Genomic DNA, 26136 nt, shown 5'->3' on the forward strand with positions numbered 1-26136 from the left:
GGGGGTTTCGGGACCCGTGTTCTAGAGTTATCATTTGTGACAGAGTCAGTAAACATCATTTCAGTTAAATTCTGAAGTTTTAAATTTTGATTGATTAAAATGGTTGCTATAGCTTACCCCTTCTCAAAAAAAAAAAAAGATTTTTTTCTTGAGTCATTTAAAAATATGTCTACTCTAGAGTTCTTATTTATTTTAAAATTTTTCCAGAGCATTACTAGCTTATTTTAACATTGTCATAAGTTTCAAAGTTGTATTGGATAGATAAAATATTTTCTTTGAGAAGACACAGACTTCCACTGTAACTTAAATCATCCAAAGTAACTTCACCTACTTAATTTTTTCTCAGAAAGATCTACCTTGCAAATACTTGCCAAGTAAAATTAGTTGGTAATTAGGTTGAATAAAATCAGTTGTTTTTTTTGTTTTGTTTTGTTTTGTTTGAGACAGTGTCTCACTCTGTTGCCTAAGCTGGAGTGCAGTGGCACAATTATGGCTCACTGAAGCCTCAGCCTCTCAGGCGCAAGCAGTCCTCCCACCTCAGCCTCCCAGGTAGCTGAGAATACAGGTACACACCACCATGGCCGAGTAGTTTTAAAAATTTTTTTTGAGATGGGTGTCACACTTGTTGCCCAGGCTGGTCTCAAACTCCTGGGCTCAAGTGATCCTCCTTGTCTAAAAGATATAACAGAAAATTAGAAGTTTCAAAATAATTTTACTTATATAATTTTTATTCTTAAAGTAGCTTTACTGAGATATAATTCAGATACCATACAATTCATTCATCTAAAATGTATATTTAGTGGCTTTTGGCATACTCAAGAGTTGTTTATCCATTACCATGGAACCAATTTTAGAGCATTTTCATTACCCGCAAAAGAAATCCCATAACCTGTAGCTAACACTCACCAATCACCAGTCCTTCTATCTACCCACCATGCCACCAGCTCTAGGTGACCACTAATCTATTTTCTCTATATATATACTTGCCTACTTTTGACGTTTTATATAAATCGAATCATATAATAATGTGGTTTTTTGTCACTGACCTCTTTCACTTAGCATAATGTTTTCAGAGTTCATCTATGTTGTAGCATGTATCAGTACTTAATTTCTCTTTATTGTTTTTGTTCCTTTTTTTCTAGGATTTTGACACTTCATGACATGTCATTATTTAGAGCAATAATGAATATTGATCTGTTTTGGATTAGTTGATGACCTTCAGAAATGATCCAATAATATCTACTATAGAGAAGCTGAATATACTCCATTTGGAGTGAACAACTGGATTGTTACAGAATTTTCAAGATGACAGATCCAATGATGGACTTTTTTGATGATGCCAATCTTTTCGGTGAGACCTTAGAAGGCTTGTCGGATGATGCATTTGTACAACCAGGACCTGTTTCACTAGTTGATGAATTGAATTTGGGTGCAGAATTTGAACCGTTGCACATAGATTCACTGAACCATGTTCAAAGTACTCCAGCACATCAGAAGATGACTGATTTTGAACAGTTAAATCAATTTGATTCAATAAAATTTCACCACGTTAATCAATCTTTTGGTAGCCCAGCTGAACATGTATTATCTCCACACTCTCAGTTTAATTGTTCTCCAATCCACCCCCAAAACCAACCCAATGGTTTGTTTCCAGATGTATCAGATGGCAGTCCAATGTGGGGCCATCAGACATCTACTAGCATTTCAAATCAAAATGGATCTCCTTTTCATCAACAAGGACATTCACACTCTATGCATCAAAATAAAAGCTTTGTGGCGCACCATGACTTTGCCTTATTTCAGGCCAATGAACAACAAACACAGTGCACTTCACTACGCTCACAACAAAACAGAAATAATCTCAACCCAGGGCAGAATTCTCTTAGCCAGTCTAAAAATTTTATGAATGTTTCTGGTCCACATAGAGTCAACGTTAACCACCCACCACAAATGACTAATGCATCTAATTCACAACAGTCTATTTCAATGCAGCAATTTTCTCAAACGTCGAATCCTTCAGCACACTTCCACAAGTGTAGCAATCATCAAGAGGGAAATTTTAATGGACCTTCCCCAAATATGACTTCTTGTTCTGTCAGCAATTCACAGCAATTTTCTTCACATTATTCCTTTTCCAGTAATCATATATCACCAAACAGTCTACTTCAGTCCTCTGCAGTTCTTGCACCTAATCATGCAAATCAGACTTTATCTGATTTTACTGGAAGTAATTCCTTTTCACCTCATAGAGGAATCAAGCAAGAATCTACTCAGCATATCCTAAACCCCAATACATCATTGAATTCAAATAATTTCCAAATATTGCATTCGTCACATCCTCAGGGTAATTACAGCAATTCAAAATTATCTCCTGTGCACATGAACTTCCCAGATCCTGTTGACTCAGGAACTCAAATGGGCCATTTCAATGATCATGTAGAGACTAATGGCTTTTCATCTTTAGAAGAGAATTTACTTCATCAAGTGGAATCTCAAACTGAGCCATTCACAGGACTTGACCCCGAGGACCTCCTTCAGGAGGGACTTCTTCCTCACTTTGATGAGTCAACATTCGGGCAAGATAATTCAAGTCACATTTTAGATCATGACCTTGATCGGCAGTTTACTTCGCATCTTGTAACACGGCCTTCTGATATGGCTCAGACTCAGTTGCAAAGTCAGGCTCGGAGTTGGCATTCATCATTTTCTAATCATCAGCATTTACATGACAGAAATCACCTATGTTTACAGCGACAGGTATGTAGCTCTTTGCTTTTATTTTGGAGATTTGGGGGTAGGGTGGACTGTTAGTCATTGGGTTAATTTTATATGAGACACAGTCAGGATTTCTCAAACTTAGTAATTCCATTAAGTGAACATACATATTTTGATATAGGTTTATATTGTTTTACAAGTCTTATATTGAAAGTGATTCACTGATATGCTCAAAGCAATAGATTAACTTCTATATTTAGAAAATTGTAAGGTGTTAAGACTTCTTTTGTGATGTTTATGAATACCTTTGAGAGAAAGTTATTTTATCAAAAACAACTTAATCATAATTAAAAGGGAAAAACCAGACTGGGAAAATTTTATTGCAAATACAATCAACATTGAGCTAATATTCCTATAAAAAGCTTTATAAATTGATTAGCAAACTTTTAACATCTCAGTTGATAACTAGATAAAGCATATAAGCTGAAATTCACAAAAAGGAAATTAAATTATAAACAAAACCCGAATAATATGCAGCTTTAATAATAATTCAATTTAGAATGGTTTTATTTTTACCTATTAGAAAAATATTTTAAATATTAATGCTTAATGCTGGCAAATTTATGGTGAAATTAGTACCTACATGGCTTTGTTAACTGATGCAAATATTTTGAAAAGCAATTTGGTACTAGATTAAAGAGTATAAAAATTCTCCATTTTAATAACCCAAACATAGCAGAAGTATATACCCAAAGATATTTATCTTAATATACTTACAAGGGACAGCTGAAAAAAGCAATAACTCATTGTTGTAATCATGATAGACCATAGGCACTAAAAAGATTTTGAACACTAACATTGAGAGTATGTTAATGATGGAGAAAAGAGCATAATTCAAAATTAAGATCACAGTAAAGCAAGGTTAAGAGTGTGGCCTCTGGTACCAGACTACCTGGTTTAGAATCATGGGTCCCGTTACTTACTAGTTGGGTGACTCTGACTTAGATAATTTCTGTGTGTCTCTTTTTCCTCATCTTTAAAGTGTGAAATAATAATAGGATCCAGCTAATAGGGCTTTGGAAAGGATTAATAGATTTATAACATGTACACATGCTTAGACTATGCCTAGCATATAGTAAGAAATAAATTTTTTTGGGGGGGGTTTCTTTTGAGACAGGGTCTCATTCTATCACTCAGATTGAAGTGCAGTGGCACTATCAGGGCTTACTGCAGCCTCAACCTCCCTGGGCTCAGGTGATCCTCCGGCCTCAGCCTTCTGGGTAGCTGGGACTGTAGGCACGTGCCACCATGCCTGGCTATTTTTTTGTATTGTTTTGTAAAGTTGTGATCTTGCCATGTTGCCCAGGCTAATCTTGAGCCTCCTGTGCTCAACCAATCCACTCTCCTCGGCCTCCCAAAGTGCTGGGATTATAGGCGTGAGACACTCTGCCCAGTCTTAAGTGTTTTTATTAATTATACTTTTTTCATAGTAGTATGAAAATATGTATATGGGCCAGGTATGTTAGCTTATGCCTGTAATCCCAGCACTTTGGGAGACTGAGGTGACAGGATTGCTTGAGGCCAGGAATTCCAGACCAGCCTGGGCAATGTAACGATACTCTATCTCTACAATAAATATATTTTTAAAAAATTAGCCAGGTATGATGGTGCACTCCTGTAGTCCCAGCTACTCAAGAGGCTGAGGTGAGCAGATAGATAGCTCAAACCCAGGAGTTCCAGGCCGAGGTAAGCCATGATCACACCACTGCCAGTCTAGGCATTAGAATCAGACCCTGTCTCTGAGAAAAAAAATTTGCATGTGAAAAAATACCAGAAGAAAATAGGTTTAGTTAGTGCAATTACACCTTTCTTTCCCTTACTTTCTACAGTTTTATCGTGAATATATTACTTTTATAATAAAAAATTAATGTAATATTTTATGTTTTTAAAAATTCTCTTGTTAAATTAAGGATTCGTAAAATGCTTCAATACCTTGGTTACCTGTGATACTCAGTGGACAATGAAATGTACCAAAGTTCTTGAAATTAAATATTTAGGGATCCATTTTTCATTTTAAAGCCTTGAAGTATTTGAAAAAGATAAAGTCTATGTCTTTCCCATTGGGTTGACTTTAGTTCTATTTCTTTTTTCCTTTCTTGAGAAGGAGTCTCACTCTGTTTCCCAGGCTAGAGTGTACTGACACAATTTCCTCTCACTGCAACGTCTGCCTCCCAGGTTCAAGTGATTCTCCTCCCTCGGCCTCCTGAGTAGCTGTGATTGATTACAGGCGTGTGCCTCTCCGCCCAGCTAATTTTTGTATTTTTAGTAGAGATGGGGTTTCAGCATGTTGGCCAGGCTGATCTCTAGTCTTGAACTCCTGACCTCAGGTGATCCACTCGCCTCGACCTCCGAAAGTACTGGCATTACAGGTGTGAGCCACTGCGCCCGGCCACTTTAGTTCTATTTCAGAACGATATTTCAGCACATTTTTTGAAATGTCTAGGAAGATGTAGAAATATTTAAAAGACATTTATAAACCCTCCATCTCCCCCTCTTTTTGTGACGTGAGTTGAGTATTGTGATTTTGCTCCCTCTACTGGAAGAAGATCAAGCATCTCAGAAGGACCCTGGGAAAACTCTCCACTGGTTGAACTTAGGTGCATCTATCTACTTTGTATGTAGGTTTCTGACTAGTTTGACCAATCATTTTTGTCCAGTGTATACTTGAAATTATGAGAGCTTATTGATTTATTTTTAAACATTTTATTCTTCTAAGACATGTTATCATTTTGATTCAGATTTTGTTGTTTTTGTTTTGTTTTTTAATTAATGCATTTCTAAACATATTTCCCAGGCTTTAAAAAGTAGTAAGGACTCCTTTTAATAAATTTGGAGTGAATGGAGGGTAATTATAAATAACTAAAGCAGTCTCTAATGCTAGCATGTAGATAGAGAGCACTCCATCTGAGAGAAGTTATTTTCAGACCTACCTTAACCAACCTTTCATAAATCATCTTATTCTACACTGATAATACGGTTTTAAGTCACTCAGTTTTTGTTTCAGTTTTTTTGTTTTGTTTTGTTAACTTGTTCTTTTTTTCACATGTCCAAAAACTGATAAAGGGCAGTTTGTTTGGAATACTTTTTTCATTTATTGAAAGTCTATTCTCGGCCGGACATAGTGGCTCATGCCTGTAATCCCAGAACTTTGGGAGGCCAAAGTGGGCAGATCACCTGAGGTCAGGAGTTCGAGACCAGCCTGGCCAACATGGCGAAACCCCATCTCTACTAAAAATACAAAAATTAGCTGGGCGTGGTGGCGCATGCCTATAATTCCAGCTACTTGGGACGCTGAGGCAGGAGAATCGCTTGAACCCGGGAGTCTGAGGTTGTGATGAGCCGAGATCGCGCCATTGCATTCCAGCCTGGGCAACAGAGCGAGACTCCATCTCAAAACAAAAAAAGAAAAGAAAGTCTGTCTCAACCAGGTGGCATGGTTTACGCCTGGAATTCCAACACTTTGGGTGGGTGAGACAGGAGGATGACTTAAGCCCAGGAGTTTGAGGTTGCAGTGAGCTGTGATTGTGTTGCTCCACTCACCAGCCTGGGTAATAGTGAGACACTGTCTCAAAAAAAAAAGGAAAAAAAAAAGACTCTGTTTTCAAGTTTCCTATTACTTCTTAAACAGTGATATTTGGTATTTGTTGATTGTAAGAGTGAAAAAGAGAGATGGATTGGTAGAGAGGATTCTTATGATTATTATTATATGTTGCGTATCAGTTTTATATGTACTGAATTATAGATCACACATCCTAAATATGTGTAATGCAAATTAATTAATATGTGGAATTTATGACAGATTTTGACAGAGCATAGACTTTTTTGCCTATATAATTTTTGGCATGTTCTGTATAGTTATGATTAATAAGGAGTTCTTATGTTATTATGATGCCTCCACAGGTTCTATGGAAATAAGTTTTTTTCTGGATTCTTTATTGGGCTTCTTTAACTTTCTTAATTGTAGTAATTTCATTTTAGACTAAATTAACATCACTACATGTGTATAGAAGTTAACAGATTTAAACATAATGAAGTGGCATAATTTTTTAGTTTATGAAAAATAATTTTGAGGTACATTTTGTTAGAGCCAAAACAAGACATTCTTTAATCTACTGTTTAAAAAACCATGGATGACACTCTATTTAGAATTCTAGAAAGCTTTAGTGAGAATGTTGAATATTTAAAGAATATTTCTAAGCCTTGCTTTTTTCTTTTTTTTCTTTTTTTTTTTTTTTTGAGATGGTCTCACTCTGTCACCCTGGTTGGAGTACAGTGGTAGATCTCAGCTTACTGCAACCTCTGCCTCCTGGGCTTAAGCAATCCTCCCACCTCAGCTTCCCAAGCAGCTGGCACCACAGGCACACACCACTATGCCCCACTAATGTCTGTATGTTTTTGTAAACATGGGGTTTTGCCATGTTGGCCAGGCTGGTCTGAAACTCCTGAGCTCAGGTGATCCACCTCAGCCTCCCTAAATGCTGGGGTTACAGTTATGAGCCACTGTGCCTGACCCAGCCTTGCTTTTTTAAATTTCCCAACTGTAGCAGGGCGATTGTAGGTATCACTTCAAATTTCTCAGCGTACCCTAAAGTCTATGGCAATTGTTAACAACAGTGAATATTGCTGATTGGACTTTAGAATGTTACTGCTTAGAAAAGAGAGAAGAGCCAGGACATAGTGGGAGGAGAGGCCAGAGGGAGATAGAGAATAGTGGGGTTGTCGGGAGGAGGAAGAAAAAAAGAAAAAAAGTGAGAAGCCATAGCAAGTGTTTCCAAATATAAGTATGTACAAGACATAACATAGGGAAAATACTAGCTTATTTATCATCTCTTGATATTTGGAGCAAAGGAATTTTGAGAGACTAATACTCTGAACTTTTTATTGCTCTCATGACAAATATTTTCTGCTGTCTCTATGACAGAATCATTAGTTTTTGTCTTATTTGTGAAGTGGGAATAACATGGAGCACTGTGATCTCTCAATGTTTGTAAGTTTAGTGTAAAAGTTCTATGTAAGTGAAACATGTTATGAGGGATGGCAGAACTGGCATTCAAAACAGGAAATAGAATTTTAAGATGTACTCATACGTAATGTTTTGTTGCCTTTTGTATTTTGATAAATTTTGTACTTTTTTTATTACCTTGAATTATTATTTCTTTTCCTGAAGGTAGAGAAATTTACATTACTTATAAACTTAAAAAAAAAAAAACTGTTAAAAGAAAGATAGGTTTGAGCAGCCCATAGAAGGCTTTTTTTTTTTTTTTTTTTTTTTTTTTTTTTTTTTTTTTGTGGTGGGAGACAGGGTCTCTGTCACTCAGACTGGAGTGCAGTAGGGTGTGATCATGGCTCATTGCAGCCTCTATCTCCTGGACTCAAGCAGTCCTCCTGCCTGAGCCTCCCCTGTAGTGAGCCACCAAGCCTATCTAAATTTTTTTATTTTTTGTGGAGGCAAGGTCTCACTTTGTTGCCCAGGCTGGACTCAAACTTCTGGTCTCCAGCAGTCCTCCCACCTCAGCCTACCAAGGTGCCTGACAAATTTAATAAATGGGTATCATAAAAAAAATTGGTCCATATCAAAAACAATGTAAAGAATAAGTCATTTGTAATATTATTACCAAAAGATAATCACTGTTGCTGTTGTGTTATATAAGATTCCAGTGAGATCTCTGGTTTGTCCTTTTCCCATTTCTCATATACATATTTTTTATTTTTTATTTTTTGTTGAGACGGTGTTTCGCTTTTGTTGCCCAGGCTAGAGTGCAATGGCCTCCACCTCCCAGTTTCAAGCAGTTCTCCTGCCTCAGCCTCCCAGATAGCTGGGATTACAGGCATGTGCCACCACGCCCAGCTAATTTTGTATTTTTAGTAGAGACGAGGTTTCTCTGTGTTGGTCAGGCTGGTCTCTAACTACTGACCTCAGGTGATCCACCAGCCTCAGCCTCCCAAAGTGCTGGGATTACAGGTGTGAGCCACCGCACCAGCTGATATTTTTGAATTTTTAAGAAACAAAATTGAGATCATATAGTTCACACTTTCTGGCAAATTGCTTTTTAACCTTCCAGTTAATATGTTGCATACATTTTTCATGGCATTAAGTATTTTTCTAAAAATGGTTTTGAGTGACTGAATAATTTGTAATGGTTTAGCAATCATTGTAATGTTGCTAAAGTTCCATATAAAAGTAAGGTTATTACTGAGATCTGGAAAAATCTTAATCAAGGTGATTAAAATATCTTCATATTGTTATTGTATATGTTATGGTAATAATTGAATTTAAAGTAGAAGCATAGTAATAAAAAATTATAATAGGTAAGACATAGAGCATTTACATTGTGCCAAGCACTGTTCTGAATACTTAACATATGTTATCACATTGATCCATCACAACCATCCTTTTATTTGGGTATGATTTTTTTCCTTCAATTTACATGGTTGGAAACAGAGATACAGAGAAATTGAGTAATAAACCCCAAGTCACACAGCCAGTAAATGGCCATACTGGATTCAAACCCAATTTGACTCCATTATTTCTGGTCTTAACGACTTTCACTTTACTTCAAAGCATATTAATACATTGTAATATTTAACAATAATATACTACCTGATTTCTTCCCTCTTCTGCGATTGAAAAATTAATTTATTAAGGAAAAAACTGGCTTTAGAATCTTTAAGTGGCAAAGATCATGCCTCTCATGTTTTCTGGCTATATTCACAATAGTTTATCTATTAGCAGAGGAAAAGCCAATGCCAAAAGAAAACAAAAAAACTCAACTAGGCTAGGCATGGTGGCTCACACCTGTAATCCCAGCAGTTTGAGAGATGGAGGCAAGAGGATCACTTGAAGTCAGGAATTCAAGACCAGCCTGAGAAACCATAGTGAGATCCCGACTGTACAAATATATATTTTTTTAATTAGCTGGGAGTGATGGTGTGTACCTGTAGTCCTAGCTACTCAGGAGGCTGAGGCAGGAGGATCACTTGAGCCCAGGAGGTTGAGGCTGCCGTGAGCCAGGATCGTGCCACTGCACTCCAGGCGGGGTGATAGAGCAAGACCCCGTCTCAAAAAACAAACAACAACAACAACAGCAGCAAAACCTAAAAAGTGTTCTTTGTTTTTTGGATTTTTTGGGGTGTTTTGTTTTGTTTTGAGACAGAGTCTCGCTCCGTCGCCCAGCCTGGAATGCAGTGGCGCAATCTCAGCTCGTTGCAACCTCCACCTCCCGGGTTTAAGCGATTCTTGTGTCTCAGCCTCCCAGGTAGCTGGGATTACAGTCATGTCCCACCACACCTGGCTACTTTTTTGTATTTTCAGTAGAGATGGGGTTTTGCCATGTTGCCCAGGTTGGTCTCAAACTTGTGGCCTCAAGTGATCTGCCCGCCTCGGCCTCCCAAAGTACTGGGATTACAGGGACGAGCCACCACTCCCAGCCATGTTCTGACATTTTTTATAAGATTATGTGTAAGACGATAGCAACACATGCCCTAAAGGTAAATCCAATAATTGTCTTCAAATATTTTGAAGGACTTTAGAGGTCATTATTAGGCCTTGTAAGTGGAAGTCTCAGAAAAGCAGATTGTCATTTAATTTAAGGAAGAAGTTTGAAATAAAGCTCTTCACTGAAAGCAGGGAGATAGAATAGCTTAGATATGTCACAGAAAGAATTTCTGTAGCAGGTGAAAAATGGACTAAATTGGAAGGTTATTTCAGCTCTTAAGATTCTATGGTGGTAATTTTAGATTTCATTATAGGACATAACATTCATATTGCCTATTTAACTCCTGAGTGGCAATTACAAAAGATGAAGAAAGGTAAACACACATGACAAGACCTCCACTATCCAGTTATGTCAGGAAACTTTGTTATAGATGAATAAATTTTCCAGATAGTTGGAATATATTTTAGCAAGACTCAAAAACTTTAATTACATGGATCTTTTCATTCCGCCCCCCACCCCCCGAGAAGGTAATGGTGGTGGTGGTAGAATGCTCTGTTAGAACACGATGAAGATAATTTTAAAGGGAGGCCTCATATGTTTACATTTTTGACAGTTATTCTTAATACCTCCAAGAATTACCCTAACTTAAATAAGACTCGATTGAAATACATTAGATATTTGAAAATCATCTTAAGCAGAAACAGTTAATTTTATATATATTAGTTATGAAAGAGAAGAAAACCTATATAAAACTAAAGCGAAGAATTTGGTGTAGTTTGCTCACACCCAAGCTATTTGCTGTTTTTTTTTCCTAAGGTACTTTAGTTATAGCATGCTATTTTTAAAAATGGTACCTTTTCCTAAGTCAAAAAAGCATCAGCTATATGCACAATTTAAAAACTTGTCACTCTACTTTTACCCTAAGCAAAAAGAAGAAAAATGACTTATATTTAGATTGTCTTCTTGAATAACTAAAACTTTTATAAGGTACCATCCCTCTATTTTTCAGAATTTGTTTAAATCTTTATGCATTTGGCATAGTATTACTTATAGAAGTTTCAAAATTCATAATTGTCTGACTAAGCCAAAGCATAAAATAGAAATTCTGTCTAGGAATTTCTTTCAGTTATTTTTTCACTTCAAATGGACTAGTTCTTGGTTTTTTTATTTCTGTCAGATCTTCTGTATTAAAATGTTCTCTTTTATCTGGGAAATTATAGAATATTAGCTAGTTCTGAAATACATCCTAGTTATTAAACTATGTAGTATACTGTAGAAGAGTTAAGCTTTGTACTGCCTGTCAGGAATCAGAGTAACAGAAATTCCAGTTGTTAACATTGGCTTTAAGGCTATTGACCTCTAGCATGCATACTTAAGGGTAAGAGGTGAACAGAAAGTAAATTCCAGGAGTGTGGAAAACCCAGCTGTTGGTGAGAAATTTGTGGATTAGTGCAGTATATGAAGAATGTGAGACCGAAGCCAAACTTCAAAATAGGTCTCACAAAATTTTGTTGTGTTTAATTGTGTTTAGGAGGTACATTCCCGGATACCTTAGGGCTACTCAGTCACTTATTTATCATTATTGATATATGAAATTTAAGATAATTTGTTAGGACCTACAGAGTCATCAAATTTGTTCCTATTATTGTAACATTAATACAAAGCTATTTTGAAATACTTTAAGTATGGATGACAAGGTTTCTCTATTTGGGTAATTGGACTGAAATGATTTTAAATTAAGGAAATGTTTTAATACAATATGGTTTGGATATAGTTAGGAAGCATGGACTGCAGTTTCTTGTTAAATAAGATCTGCTCATTTGTTTTCGTCACCTATGCAAATACCTTGCACATTTACTATGCAAGGAATACCTGACAAATTATGGAAAGAGGATAATCTTTGAGAGCTGTTTTTCCTACATAAGTATGTGTTTGTATACCTGAAAACAATACAGGTTTACATTGACCATTTCATGGATTCATAGAATTTTTGACCTGGACATGGTTTTACTCTATCCTCATATGCAAAGAATAAACAAGGTTAGATAGATCATGACTTGCTTGCTGTCATATAATGAGTTAGCATGTTCCTTTCATAGATCAAACTGTGTGGTGTTCAAAGGTGGTCAGAAATGACAGCAGTACCCACACTATGGACAGATACATATTTAATAGACCATATTATAAAATACAGTTGTATCTGATTGTCTTTGATTATTAAGAAGTAATTTTTAGTTTTGTATGTGTCAATTTTAATGTCTAAATTTTTTATCTCTGTGTTTAGTGTTTAAAAATGTAACTTATGGCTGGGCGCGGTGGCTCCAGCCTGTAATCCCAGCACTTTGGGAGGCCGAGACGGGTGGATCACGAGGTCAGGAGATCGAGACCATCCTGGATAACACGGTGAAACCCCGTCTCTACTAAGAAATACAAAAAACTAGCCGGGCGAGGTGGCGGGCGCCTGTAGTCCCAGCTACTCGGGAGGCTGAGGCCGGAGAATGACGTGAACCCGGGAGGCGGAGCTTGCAGTGAGCTGAGATCCGGCCACTGCACTCCAGCCTGGGCGACAGAGCGAGACTCCGTCTCAAAAAAAAAAAAAAAAAAATGTAACTTACTGTACCTTGTCAAATGTAGGTATAAATTGTATACACATGTGAATGACTGAATTTTAAATAACATCTGTGTTTTAGAAATGTTGCCTTTTTAGCACTTCTATTTGTTCAGTATTTACTAGATGTCTGCCATTTGTGAGAAACTATGCCAGGCACTGAGGTTGCAGAGATGATTAAGAGAAAATTGTCCTACTTTCCTATTGTTCTATATTATAATTTCAGAGATGTTCTCTTTTCATTTCTGATTCATTTTCAGTTGAAAGTGGTTTCTAGCGCTTTCTCTTAGCCCTGTAGCTTAGTGATTTGTAATGAGTGATTTACAAACAAAAAATTAATTTTCCTTCTTCTTAAAGAAGGTGTTCCTCTAAGTTTCTAGCTTAGCTCTTTGTTTCATGGCATTTAAAAATCTGTAATTATTTGATTCTTGAAATACATATTATATACATAATATAATGTGTATCATATATACATATCATATATAGCTGTCTAAAGTCCAATTGCTTTTGTAAATGACAGTGTCAAGAAAGTGAACCCTTCTCTTTTTAGCTTCTACTCTACCTAAATTTATTACAAATTATTGCAAAACTCTTACAAAAATGTGCTCTGGGATTCAACTTTTATGAGTTTTTTTGTCAAAAAAAGGATTATTGGTCACTTAGATATTCTTAGAAGATTATATTGTAAGATAAATTTCCTAGGATTTTTTTCTCCTAATTACATTAAGTGAAAGTAAGATTTTGGAAGTAATTTTTAAAAATAATACAGGAAACATTGAGTAGAATTAGAAATAGAAATAATAATAACATATGCTTTATTGCTGTTTTGTTTTTGTTTTTTTTTTTGAGATGGGGTCTCGCTCCGTCACCTAGGCTGGAGTGCAATGTCGCGATCTCGGCTCATTGCAACCTCTGCCTCCTGGGTTCAAGCAATTCTCCTGTCTCAGCTTCCCAAGTAGCTGGGACTATAGGTGCCTACCACCACGCCCAGCTAATTTTTGTATTTTTAATAGAGACGGGGTTTCACCTTGTTGGTTGGGCTGGTCTTGAACTCCTGACCTAAGGTGATCCACCTGCCTTGGCCTCCCAAAGTGCTGAGATTACAAACATGAACCATCGCACCCAGCCTGCACAATATTTTTAAAAGTGATTTTACTCACATTGAGTTTTTTAGTAGTACATTGGGATATATATAGATAGATAGATAGATTAATATACAAGTTGGTATTATTTTACAGAATTTACAAATGAAGTATTTGAGATACTGAGAGGGAAAGTGACCTAATATAAGATAGCTACTAATGGTTTAATAGAAACTTGGCTCTAAATTTATTATGCATTCTGTGGTACCTAACTGCTTTTCAGTTACAGCAGCAAAAACAACAAACTTTCATAGAGCACCTGTTATGTATTAGGTTGGTGCAAAACTTTCAGTGGCAAAAACTGCAATTATTTTGCACCAATCTATCAGGTATTGTGCTAAGTACTAAAAGTACAAATATAAAGAGACTATTTTTCGAGGTAGAGGGGCAGATAGGGTCTGGCTTTGTTACCCAGACTGGAGTACAGTGGTGCAATCACAGCTCACTGTAGCCTTGGACTCCTGGCTTCAAGAGATCTACCCACTTCAGCCTCCTGAGTAGCTAGAACTGCAGGCATGGGCCACCATGCCTGGCTAATTTAAACATTTTTTAATTATAGCTGTGAGCCACTAGGCATGGTGCTTTGGGAGCACCAGCACTTTGGGAGGCTGAAATGGACAGGTCATTTGAGCTCAAGAGTTTGAAACCAGCCTGGGCCTCATGGTGAAACCCTGTCTCTACTAAAAATAGAAAATTAGCTGGGCGTTTTGGTGCATGCCTGTAGTCCCAGTTACTCAGGAGGCTGAGGTGGAAGGATCGCTTGAGGATAGGAGGTCAAAGCCACAGTGATCTGATATTATGCCCTGCACTCCCACCTGAGTGACAGATGAGACCCTGTCTCAAAACACATAAATAAATAAATAAATAAATAAATAAATAAATAAATAAATAAAATAAAATTTTTTGGTAGAGATGGATCTCGCTATGCTGTCCAGGACAGTCTTGAACTCCTGGCCTCAAGCAGCCCTCCCACCTTGATCTCCCAAAGCACTGGAATTACAAGCATGAGCCATGGCTCCTGGCTAGAGAGGGCTTTAAGGCTAGATCTCAACTGGTATTTTTGTTACGTTACAAGAAAAACAGGAAGCTCCAAGTCAGCTTCAACAATATTAGAAATGTCAATATTATGAATTACTTTAAAATACCTGTATTGAAAGTCTCATTTTTTCTAACCTTTCATTTTGAAAAAATTTCAACTTACCAGAAAGGTGAAAGAATAGTACCCTTTACATATATTCACTAATTGTTAATTATTTTGCCACATTTGCTTTCTCTCACTGTTTTTATTTGTAATTTTTCGTTGGCTGAACCATTTGACAGTAAGTTGCAGACATCATGGAGACGTTGCCCCTAAATATTTTAACATGACTCCCCTTCAAACGGGAACATTCGCCTCCCTGAATATAATACTTTTACTACAACCAAGAAATCTAACATAAAATAACATTATGTACTATATAGTCCGAATTCAAAATTTTTAACTTATCTCAATAATATTCTTTAGAGAGATATTTGGTTTAAATTTCAGGATCCAATCAAGGGTCAGGCATTGCATTTAGTTGTTATGTCTCTTTAATCTCCTTTAACCTAATACAAGTTTTCCCTGTGCTTTCTGTTGTTCCATCCTAACATGACATTTTTTTAAAGTACAAGTAGAAGCCAGTTGTCTGTATTTGTTTGGTTATTCATAATTCAGGTTAAGCAATTTTTTGTGTGTTTGTGAGAATGCTGTGTAGATGGTATCTATTGGATCACATTAGGACACACGATGTTAGTTTGTCCCATTATTGGTGATGCTTGGTTTTCTCAGTATAGGTATCTTTTCACCTTTGTAATTAATTGCGGGGATTTTTATATAAAAGAGTTAGATTCATGGATTTTTTTAAAAAATCATTTGTAAAAATCAGTACATTAAAATCAGTGTGCTATAATATGTTATAAAAATGTGTTTATAAAAAATGTGTTATAAAAATCAATGTGTTAAAAATCAATGTTAAAACCGATTGCCATCATTATTCTTTTTGAATATTTGGCCAGAGGAAGCCGTATCAAGCCAACTGTATGCTCTTTTAACAGATGCTCGTTGATCTCTAAGTATTTCTGGTGCAAGAACTTTGTAATTACCCTGCCTTAGACCTAGAATGAGCCATTTCTTCAAGAAGCTCTTTTGCTTTTTGATTGACCTTGTAAAATGCATCTTGGAGTACTAGTATTTTGTAATTTCGTGTGTGTGTGTGTGTGTGTGTGTGTGTGTGTGTGTGTTGGAAGCTTGTTAACCACAAGTTTCCAGAAATTCTGATTGAATTTCACAAGTGCTTTGTCAACATCTCTGATTTTGTTTAGCCCTTAGTATTTTATTTAAGTTAAACTGATACTGAACAAAAGGGTTTAAGTTTTTTTAAGTTGGATACAAATTTTTGAGAACATACTATGTGCTAAGCACTGATATTTTAAGACAGCTTTGTGAATAAGATATTATAGATGAATTCAGAAAATTTTTGGAACACTTATCATAAATAATACACTGTGTTAGGCATTCTGCTTTTTTTGCAACTCATGAAGGAAGTAAGGCCCATATAACAAATATGCGTAACAAAAAGGTAGTCCCAATGCATGAACCTCTAAAATAATGTGTATTAAGGCAGCAGTATAGACACAGATAATTATGTAATAATTGTTGGTAGATACTAAAATATCAGTTATACTTTTGTGTTTCTCCTTTGAGGATTGGTAATATTTTAATCTATTAATGAAAACAATTTAGTTGAAGTTTCTATTGACTGCCTCGTGTATGAAAAGATAGACATATGACAACTACAAAAGTAATACATGTCCACTGAAAGTATTCAGAAAACAGTTTAGAAAGCACAAAGGACCAGACGCAGTGGTTCATGCTTATAATACTAGCACTTTGGGAGGCCAAGGCAGGTGGATCACTTGAGCTGAGGCGTTCAAGACCAGCCTGGGCAAAATGGCAAAACCCCGTCTCTACAAAAACTACCAAAAAATGTAGCCAGTATGGTGATGCGCCCTGTAGTCCCAGCTGCTCAGGAGGCTGAGGTGGAGGATTGCTTGAGCCCAGGAGACAGGTTGCAGATGACAGAGGGAGACCCTATCTCAAAACAAAACAAAACCACGCACACACAAAGCGGGAAAGTAGCCCCTCATCCCACCAATGAGAAATAATCACTTTTTATGTTTTGGGGATATATGCTTTTAGTTTTATACTTCATAACCATTTACCTATTTGTTTTCTATATCAAATTTTCAGCTTTAGGGAGGTAAAATTGACATATAATAAACAGAACATATTTAAAATATAGAATTGGGTAAATTTTGACATATGTATGTACCAGTGAAATTAATATGACAGTGAAAATACAGGACATACTCATTACCCGCAAAAGTTCCCTATTGCCTCTTTGTAGTTCTTCCTTCCATCTCCTCCTCCCCGCACCCAGACAACCGCTGATCTGATTGCTGTCACTATATGTCCATTTTCTGGTATTTATATATAAATGGATTCAATAGTATATACAGTTTGTATGGCTTCTTTTACTCAACACAGTTATTTGGAGGTTCACCCAGTCATTGCAAGTAAAATAATTCATTCACTTTTATTGTTAGAATAATATTTCGTTATATGGATCTACTACAATTTGTTCATTCAACTGATGATGGATACGATTTCCAGTTTGGGGTTATTATAATGAAGATGCTATGAAAATTTTTGTGTAGTCTTGTGAAGACATATATTTTTATTTCCATTGGGTAAATACCTGGCAATGGCTGGGTTTTTAATAGGTATATATTAAACTTTTTACAAAACCAGGAAAATATTTTTCTAAAGAGATTGTACCATTTTACCTTTCCTCTAACAGTGTCTAAGAGTTCCATTCGCTCCACATCGTTGTCAGTGCTTGATCTGATATGGTCAGTGTTTTTAACTTTAGCCATTCTGATAGGTGGATAGTGGTATCTGATTGTGGTTTTAATTTATATTTCCTTAATGATTCATGATATTGAACATTTTTTTTCATGTGCTTATTGCTATCCATATATATCCTTTGGTGAAGTCCCTGTTTAAATTTTTTGCCCACTTACAAAATTGGGTTGTTTGACTTGTTATTGTGTTGTAATATTCTAGTTGTCAGATATATATTTTGTAGATATATTTTCTCCCAGTCTGTGGGTTGCCTTTTTTTTTTTCTTAAAACGTGTTTTGAAGGGCAAAAGTTGTTAATTTTGATGAAGTCTAGTTCATTACTTCTTTTTAAAAATAAAATTGTGTTTTGTTTCGTATTTAAGAAATCTATGCCTGCCTAAGGTCAGTGAAGATTTTCTCTTATGTTTTCATGTAGAAGTTCTGTGTTTTTCTTAAATATTGGTACAGTTCACCATTGAAGCTATTCAGAAATTTTCATGGTGGGAATATTTTTAATTATAAATTTATTTTTTAATAGGTATAGGTCTCCTTAGGTTATGTGTATCTTTTTGAGTGAGTTTTTGGTAGTTCGTGCTTTTCAAGGTATTTTTCTCATTTCATTCAAGTTGTTAAATTTATCAGTATAATGTTTTTCATAACATTTCCAGCCTTTGAGTATCTGTACAATTAATTATGTTCATTTCTGATAATGGTAATTAGTGTCTTCTTTTTTTTCCTAATAGGTATGGCTATAGGTTTACCAATTTTATTGAATTTCATTGATTTTTCTCATTTTTCTGCTTTATAGTTAACTGATTTCTGCTATCTTCATTATTTCTGTCTTTTGCTTACTTTGTGTTTAATTTACTTAAAATTTTTTTTTATGAGGAAGCTGACATCATTAAGATCTTTCTTCTTATTCTGTTATAGGCATTTGATGCTATACATTTCCCATTGTGTTGTTTTAACTGCATCCCACAGATTTGTATTATGTTTCGTTTTTATTCAGTTATTCAAGACAGTTTTGAATTCCTATTTTAAATTTTGAATTCCCCCTTTAATTTCTTCTTTGACCCATGGATTATTTTGAAATGTGTTATTTAGCCTGGGCAACATGGCAAAACCCAGTCTCTACAAAAAAGTACAAAAGTTAGCTGGGTTTGGTGGCATGCACCTATAGTCCCAGCTCCTCAAGTGGCTGAGGTGAGAGGATCACTTGAGCCCAGGATGTTGAGGCTGCAGTGAACCAAGATCATGCCACTACAGATTGCAGTCCAGCCTGGTTGATGGAGTGAAACCCTGTCTCAAAAAACAAAAAGGAAGGAAATGTGTTATTTAATTTATATTTGTTTTTAGAGACCTTTCTAATTTAATTCCATTGTAATCAGAGTACATAATTTGTATGTTTTAAATTTCTTTACATTTATTTAGACTTGTTTCTTTTATGTGTTTTACATTTGTTTACATTTATATAAACTTGTTTCTGTGGCTTCTGTTAATGGCTTTACATGTATTCTTTGCCCTGTTACCTACTTCGTCTGATACTAATGTAGTCATTTCTGTTTTATGTTTATATTAACATGGTATATCTTTTTCTGTCCTTGTACTTTTAACCTATTTATGTATTAATTAATTAATTTTTAAGACAGAGCCTCACTGTGTCACCCAGGTTGGAGTGCAGTGGCGCGATCACGGCTCTTTGCAGCTTCAATGTTCTGAGCACAAGCAGTTCTCCCACCTCAGCCTCCCAAGTAGTTGGACCACAGGCACATGCCACCATGCCCAGAAATTTTGTTTTGTTTTTTCTAGAGATGCAGTCTTACTTTGTTGCCCAGGCTTGTTTTGAACTCCTTTGCATGCCTGATAATGTTTGAATAAATGCCAGATGTGAATTTCACCTTGAGTAATGGGAAATTTTGCATTCCTCTAAATATTCTTGAGTTTTGTTCTGGGATGCAGTTAAGTACTTGGAAATCATTTTGTCCTTTTGAAATACACTTTTAAGCTTTTTTAGCCTGGATCAGCACAACCTTTTGTATAGGGCTAATTTTACTCCCCTACTGACACAATAGCCTTGTGAATCCTCTACCTGATGACAGTTAAAATTTTTTACTGTGGCTAATGGGAACATGCTGATTTTTTTCTGGGTTTAGGGTAATCTTTTCACAGACAATTGCTGATCACTACTCATCTAGAACCTTTAAAGGGCACCCTCTGAAGATCTCTGGAGGTCTTTCTCTGTGGAACTCTCTCCTCTCTGGAACTTTGCCATATAAACCAGTTACCTTGGGTTCTTGGCTTCAAGTTCTCCAACTTAGGGAGCCTTCCAGATTTTACCTGCACTCCCTGTTCTATTCTGCAGTTTGCAGTAAGCTGGGGCAGTAGTAGGTCTTAGTTCTCTTGTCTCCTTTCTCTTAGGGATTGCTATCCTGGGCTGCCTGATGTACAATATCTAAAAACTATTGTTTCATATATTTTGCCTTGTTTTTCAGTTGTTTCAAGCATGAGAATAAATCTGGTCCCTATTACTCCATTTTGGCCCTAATCGGAAGATATACGTCATTTGAATGACTGCATAATGTTTCATAATATGGAAGCGTCATAATTCTTTATTCTTCTTTGACAGTATGATAAACATCTTTATAGATACATCGTTGTGTATAACCATGATTAGATTCCTAGAAAATAAGGCAAATGTACATTTTCAAAGCTTTAGTATGAGCTGAAAAGTTTTCCTTTGAAGATTTGTAGAAAGCCATAATTGCTTTTGAGCAGTTATACTCAAGTTCATGGCTTTACATATATTTTCTCATTTAATCTTCACAATAACTCTGTGAGTTAGATCTTATCTACTGTTTTTACAGATAAGGACATGAAGCATAGGATGGTTAAATGGCTTGCTCGGAGTCATACAGATAGCGGCAAAGCAAGGATTCAAAGATAGGAAGCAGGACTCTGGGGCCCATACTACCATCTGTCGCCTTAGAATGTGGGGATATTGAAGCTGGAAGGAACCTACAACCATGTATTAGTTTCTACTGTTTTGTAATAAGTTATCACAAACTTAGGTGTCTTAGAACAACACATATTTATTATCTTACAGTTCTGGAGATTAGAAGTCTGAACTGGATCTCACTGGACTAAAATCAAGATGTCAGCAGGGCCGCAGTCCTTTCTAGAAGCTCTAGGGAAGAATTTTCTTGGCCAGTTTATAAAGGCTGCCCACATTCTGTGGCTTGTGGCACCATTCTGTCCTTAAATCCACCAATGGCTGGTCAAGTCTTTCTCACATTGTATCACCCTAACCTTTTTTTTTTTTCTCTCTCTCCTTCTTCCACTTATAAGGACCCTAGTGATTACATCGGGCCTACATGGATAATTTAGGATAATTTCCCAGCTCAGCTGATGAACAACCTTCATTCAATCTGCCACTTGAATTATTTGCCATATTACCTAAAATACTCACAGGTTCTGAGGATTAGGAGATTGATACATTGAATAATAAGGCCGTTATTCTGCCTACAACAAGCCATAAAGGTCAATTAGAAGATGCTCCTTTAACAAAATAATGAATTAACAAGGGACTGATTTATGGCTTTATGACCTCATGACCTCACATTATGAAAAGCCTATTTGAGTACCTTACTTTTCTGCTCAGTTTCTTCTCATGCTAGGAATTATCTAGTGGTATAGAGTGAAGTGATTTAGAGTTGGGTTACTTGAAATTTATAGTTCCAGATTTCTCAATAATACATATTTGAACAATTTAAATAAACTGAGCAATTTTTGCAAAAAGCAAGATTGTCATTCATTCAGCAATTATTTAGTAAGCCCCATCCTGGTCCTTTGTGCCAGGCATTGTGCTGAGTACTTTTTATGTGATCACATTTTATCGTCACAACAATCCAATGATGTTACTGGTGACATTTATTTATTTATTTGTTTGTTTGTTTATTTATTTATTTATTTTTATTTTTATATATATTTTTTGAGACAGTCTCACTCTGTCGCCCAGGCTGGGCTGCACATACTGGCAGTAAAGTTCATCCTTGAGAGAACACACATAGGGAATAGGCTCAGGCACGTTCTGCAAGTGGGTATGAGACTGTTGGGGCAGAGAATTTTAGTCCAGTGAGATCCAGTTCAGACTTCTAATCTCCAGAACTGTAAGATAATAAATATGTGTTGTTCTAAGACACCTAAGTTTGTGATAACTTATTACAACAGCAGTAGAAACTGATACATGGTTGTAGGTGCAGTGGAGCCATCTCGGCTGACTACAGCCCCTGCCTCCCGGGTTCCGGTGATTCTCCTGCCTCAGCCTCCCAGGTAGCTGGGATTACAGGCATGTGCCACCATGCGCAGCTAATTTTTGTGTTTTTAATAGAGATAGGATTTTACCATGTTGTCTAGGCTGGTCTTGAACTCTCAATCTCAAGTGATCTGCCTGCCTTGGCCTCCCAAAGTGCTAGGATTACAAATGTGAGCCACTGCACCTGGCCGACACCTTAATGTATACATGAAAAAACGAGGGTTCTAGGTACTATAGCTTCTAAGTCACAGACTTAAGGCTTGAACCCAACTTTGAGAAAAGTAGGTATGAGGAAAATATTTTAAAAGTAATGATTTGTTTGTAGGTCTGGATCTGAAGGGAAAAAGAAGAAAAACACATGATTTTGTAACATGTACTCTGGTATTTTTTAATTAATGATGATTCCTTGCATTAAGCCTTTTAAATTTAGAACTATAAGGAGCCTTAATCATTTAATAATTTTTAATTTTTCAATTGGAGAAACTGAGGCACAAATATAGAGTCTATATAGCTTTTTAGTGGCATAATCCAAAGAGGTTTCCTAATCCTATTTTCTATTGCTCTTGTTACTACATAACTATTAATCCATTTTTGTGCAGTCTTATTCCTAATTTTTGTTGGTTTCAAGGAAAGAGTACAAATGAAAGCTCTCATACTGTTTGCCTAAATATTTGAAAGTTCAAAATCAAGCCAGTAAACTATGTTCTTTCCTTCATCCTTGATAAATGGAAGCACTGATTTGAATTTAGCATTCTTGGACTCTCTGGAGTTCTACCTCCAGAATCTGGCAGAAGCAGGCTATTCTACTCTATTCTACTTGTCTTTCCAATCCTGGTTCCATCCTATACTCCAAGAGGCCTCATGAATACACATGAACTTCTCAGGCTACGTATATAAGTGCCATTTTTTTCTCCCCATCTCTTTGGCCTAAGCATGCACATACTGGCAGTAAAGTTCATCCTTGAGAGAACACACATAGGGAATAGGCTCAGGCACGTTCTGCAAGTGGGTATGAGACTTCGGACAGAGAATTTCAGAGTGCCAGGGACCTGGAGCATGTTCTGTAAGATGGGAAGGGTGACATATCCTTTTGACCCCAGGAGTACTATGGCAAAAGAACCAGACCCTCTAAATTGTGAAGCCCAGGAAAGGAACACATCTTTTCAAATGTAAAAGCAGGTGTTTTCTTCATGAACAATGACACAGATTTGTGAAGTTAGTTGGTGAGAGATGTGGATAGTTTGTCTATGACCAGAAGCATGATTTTCTCTCTATGGAAATCAACCTGTACTTTGGGCTCCGTATCTTCTGTCAATTCAAGAATTTTTGGTTTATTAAATACTACTTACTGTTTTTGTTGGGGTTTTTTGTTTGTTTGTTTGTTTTTGAGACAAGGTCACCCAGGCTGGAGTGCAGTGGTGCGAACATGGCTCACTGTACCCTCAAGCTCCTGGGCTCAAGTGATCTTCCAGGCTCAAGTGATCTTCCTGCCTTAGCCTCCCTTGTAACTGGGATCTCCCAATTAGCTGGGCGTGGTGGCATGCCTAATAATTTTTTTATTTGTTGTAGAGATGAGACTCTCACCATCTTGCCCAGGCTGGTCTTGAACTCCTGGGCTCAAGCAATCGTTCTGCCTCGGCCTCCTGAAGTGCTGGGATTACAGACATGAACCACCTCACCTGGCCTTATTAAATACTTTTAAGAATTTATGGATGACTGTAGTTTTGAAGTTTTCTTCAAGGCAAAGCTATATATGTTTTTGGGATTCTGGACTTTAAATTGAAATTGGGCCAGGCATACTGGCTCACACCTGTAGTCCCAGTTACTTGAGAAGCTGAGTTCAGAGGATTGTTCAAGGCTAGGAGTTTGAGGCTGTAGTGTGCTATGATCCTGCCTATGAATAACCACTGCATTCTAACCTGGGCAACATAGCGAGACCCTGTTTCTGAAAAAAAATAAATGAGAAAATGAAATTGTCTTATGAATACATACGTGTGAATCAGAGTCAGTAGTTAAGATTTTGCTGTTTTTGCTTTATTTGTATATATAGGATAGATTTTGTTGTTTTTGGCGATATATATGATTTAAAAGTAAATTTCAGTCATCATGAGGCTTTACCTCTAACTGTTTTATTAGACATCTCCCAAGAATGATACTCTAGTAATTAAGCATGGCATACAGATTTTTATATATTTTCTCATCAGCATGGTACCCTTTGAAGAGCAGTGGTCATTACGAGTTTCTCTAGGAAGTTCTTGAATTGTTACCTTACCTTCTTTTTTTATTTTTTAAATTTTTTTTGATACAGAGTCTTGCTCTGTCACCCAGGCTGGAGTGCCGTGGTGCCATCTTGGCTCACTGCAATCTCCACCTCCCAGTTCAAGTGATTCTCACGCCTCAGCCTCCCGAGTAGCTGGGATTGCAGGCATCCACCACCATGCCTGGCTAATTTTTGTATTTTGTATTGAGCTGGGGTTTCACCATATTGGCCAGGCTGGCCTCAAACTGCTGACCTCAGGTGATCCACCTTCCTTGGCTTCCCAAAGTGCTGAGATTACAGGCATGAGCCACCGCCCCCAGCCTTTCTTTTTAATGTGCTTTCCCAATTTAGTTTTTCCTTCTGGGAAAACTTGGTTAAAACTGGGGTAAATGGAAAGGATTTGCATAATTTGAGGACAGCAAGTTTGATACTAAGGATCTCCTTAAATTTATTTTATCTTGAGGGGAGAGAAATACGACAGGAATAAATGTTTTGAAACTTTTAGTGATGTATTTAGGGGAATTATAGAGACAGTACTTTTGAAGGGGAGACTTACTGAAATGTAGAGAAGGGATATATTTAATTTTCAGACTGTGGATTTCTTAAGTGCGTATCAGCGCCACTCTGATCTCTAGTGATATGGTTATTGAAACAGGCATCTCTTATTTATTTATTTATTTATTTTAAATTTTTTTGAGATGGCGTCTCGCGCTTGTCACCCAGGCTGGAGTGTAGTGGTGTGATCTTGGCCCACTGCAAACTCCGCCTCCTGGGTTCACACCATTCTCCTGCCTCAGCCTCCCGAGTAGCTGGGACTACAGGCACCTGCCACCATGCCCGGCTAATTTTTTGTATTTTAGTAGAGATGGGGTTTCACTGCATTATCCAGGATAGTCTTGATCTCCTGACCTTGTGATCCACCCACCTCAACCTCCCAAAGTGCTGGGATTACAGGTGTGAACCACCGCACCCAACCTGAAACAGGCATCTTTAGTAAGTATGAGAGCCACAATTTTTTTTTTTTTTTGAGACAGAGTTTAGCTCTTGTTGCCCAGGCTGGAGTGCAGTGCTCCAATCTCAGCTCACCACAACCTCTGCCTTCCAGGTTCAAGCTGTTCTTCTGCCTCAGCCTCCCGAGTAGCTGGAATTACAGGCATGTGCCACTACACCTGGCTAATTTTGCATTTTTAGTAGAGATGGGGTTTCTCCATGTTGGTCAGGCTGGTCTTGAACTTCTGACCTCAGGTGATCTGCCCGCCTTGGCCTCCCATAGGTGGGAGCCACTGCGCCCAGCTGAGAGCCACAATTTTTTAATTTTCTTTTTTTGAATTTTAACTTTTGATTGAAGGTGGGAATAAGTGAAACTTGTCATGTAAAGTTTTTTGGGAACCGTAATTACAGTGGTATAGTAATTTGTATGATATACTTAAGCAAAAATTAGAGTGCTTATATGGAACTTATATATAGGAATGAGCAGACCAATGTAAATGTTAGAAAAGGTTAAAACTAAGAGAATTATTTTTGGTTAAGTTTCTGTGTAAACTAAAGTTTTTTTGGAATAGCTCAGATATACTTTTGAGGACTTCATCTAGACAAATCAAGGTGCTTTTTAAACACGTTTCCTATATGTAACACAAGTTCAGTGTCTCAACATGATATTGAATGAGTTAATATCTAA

The 26136-nt window shown here is 36.8% G+C and overlaps 1 protein-coding gene across 7 annotated transcripts in view; it reads left to right on the plus strand.

The window, feature by feature from the left end:
* LOC105494102 (chromodomain helicase DNA binding protein 9) overlaps positions 1-26136 on the plus strand; it is a 276902-nt gene that overhangs the window by 100390 nt on the left and 150376 nt on the right. For all 7 annotated transcript variants that reach the window (XM_011762222.3, XM_071084529.1, XM_071084531.1 and 4 more), the window contains exon 2: positions 1143-2757. In XM_011762222.3, coding sequence (XP_011760524.1) covers positions 1306-2757 — 1452 coding nt within the window. In that variant the 5' untranslated portion in view covers positions 1143-1305. The remainder of the gene's footprint in view (positions 1-1142; positions 2758-26136) is intronic.

This window comes from Macaca nemestrina, chromosome 18 (assembly GCF_043159975.1).
Source record: "Macaca nemestrina isolate mMacNem1 chromosome 18, mMacNem.hap1, whole genome shotgun sequence".
Classification (NCBI taxonomy): domain Eukaryota; kingdom Metazoa; phylum Chordata; class Mammalia; order Primates; family Cercopithecidae; genus Macaca; species Macaca nemestrina.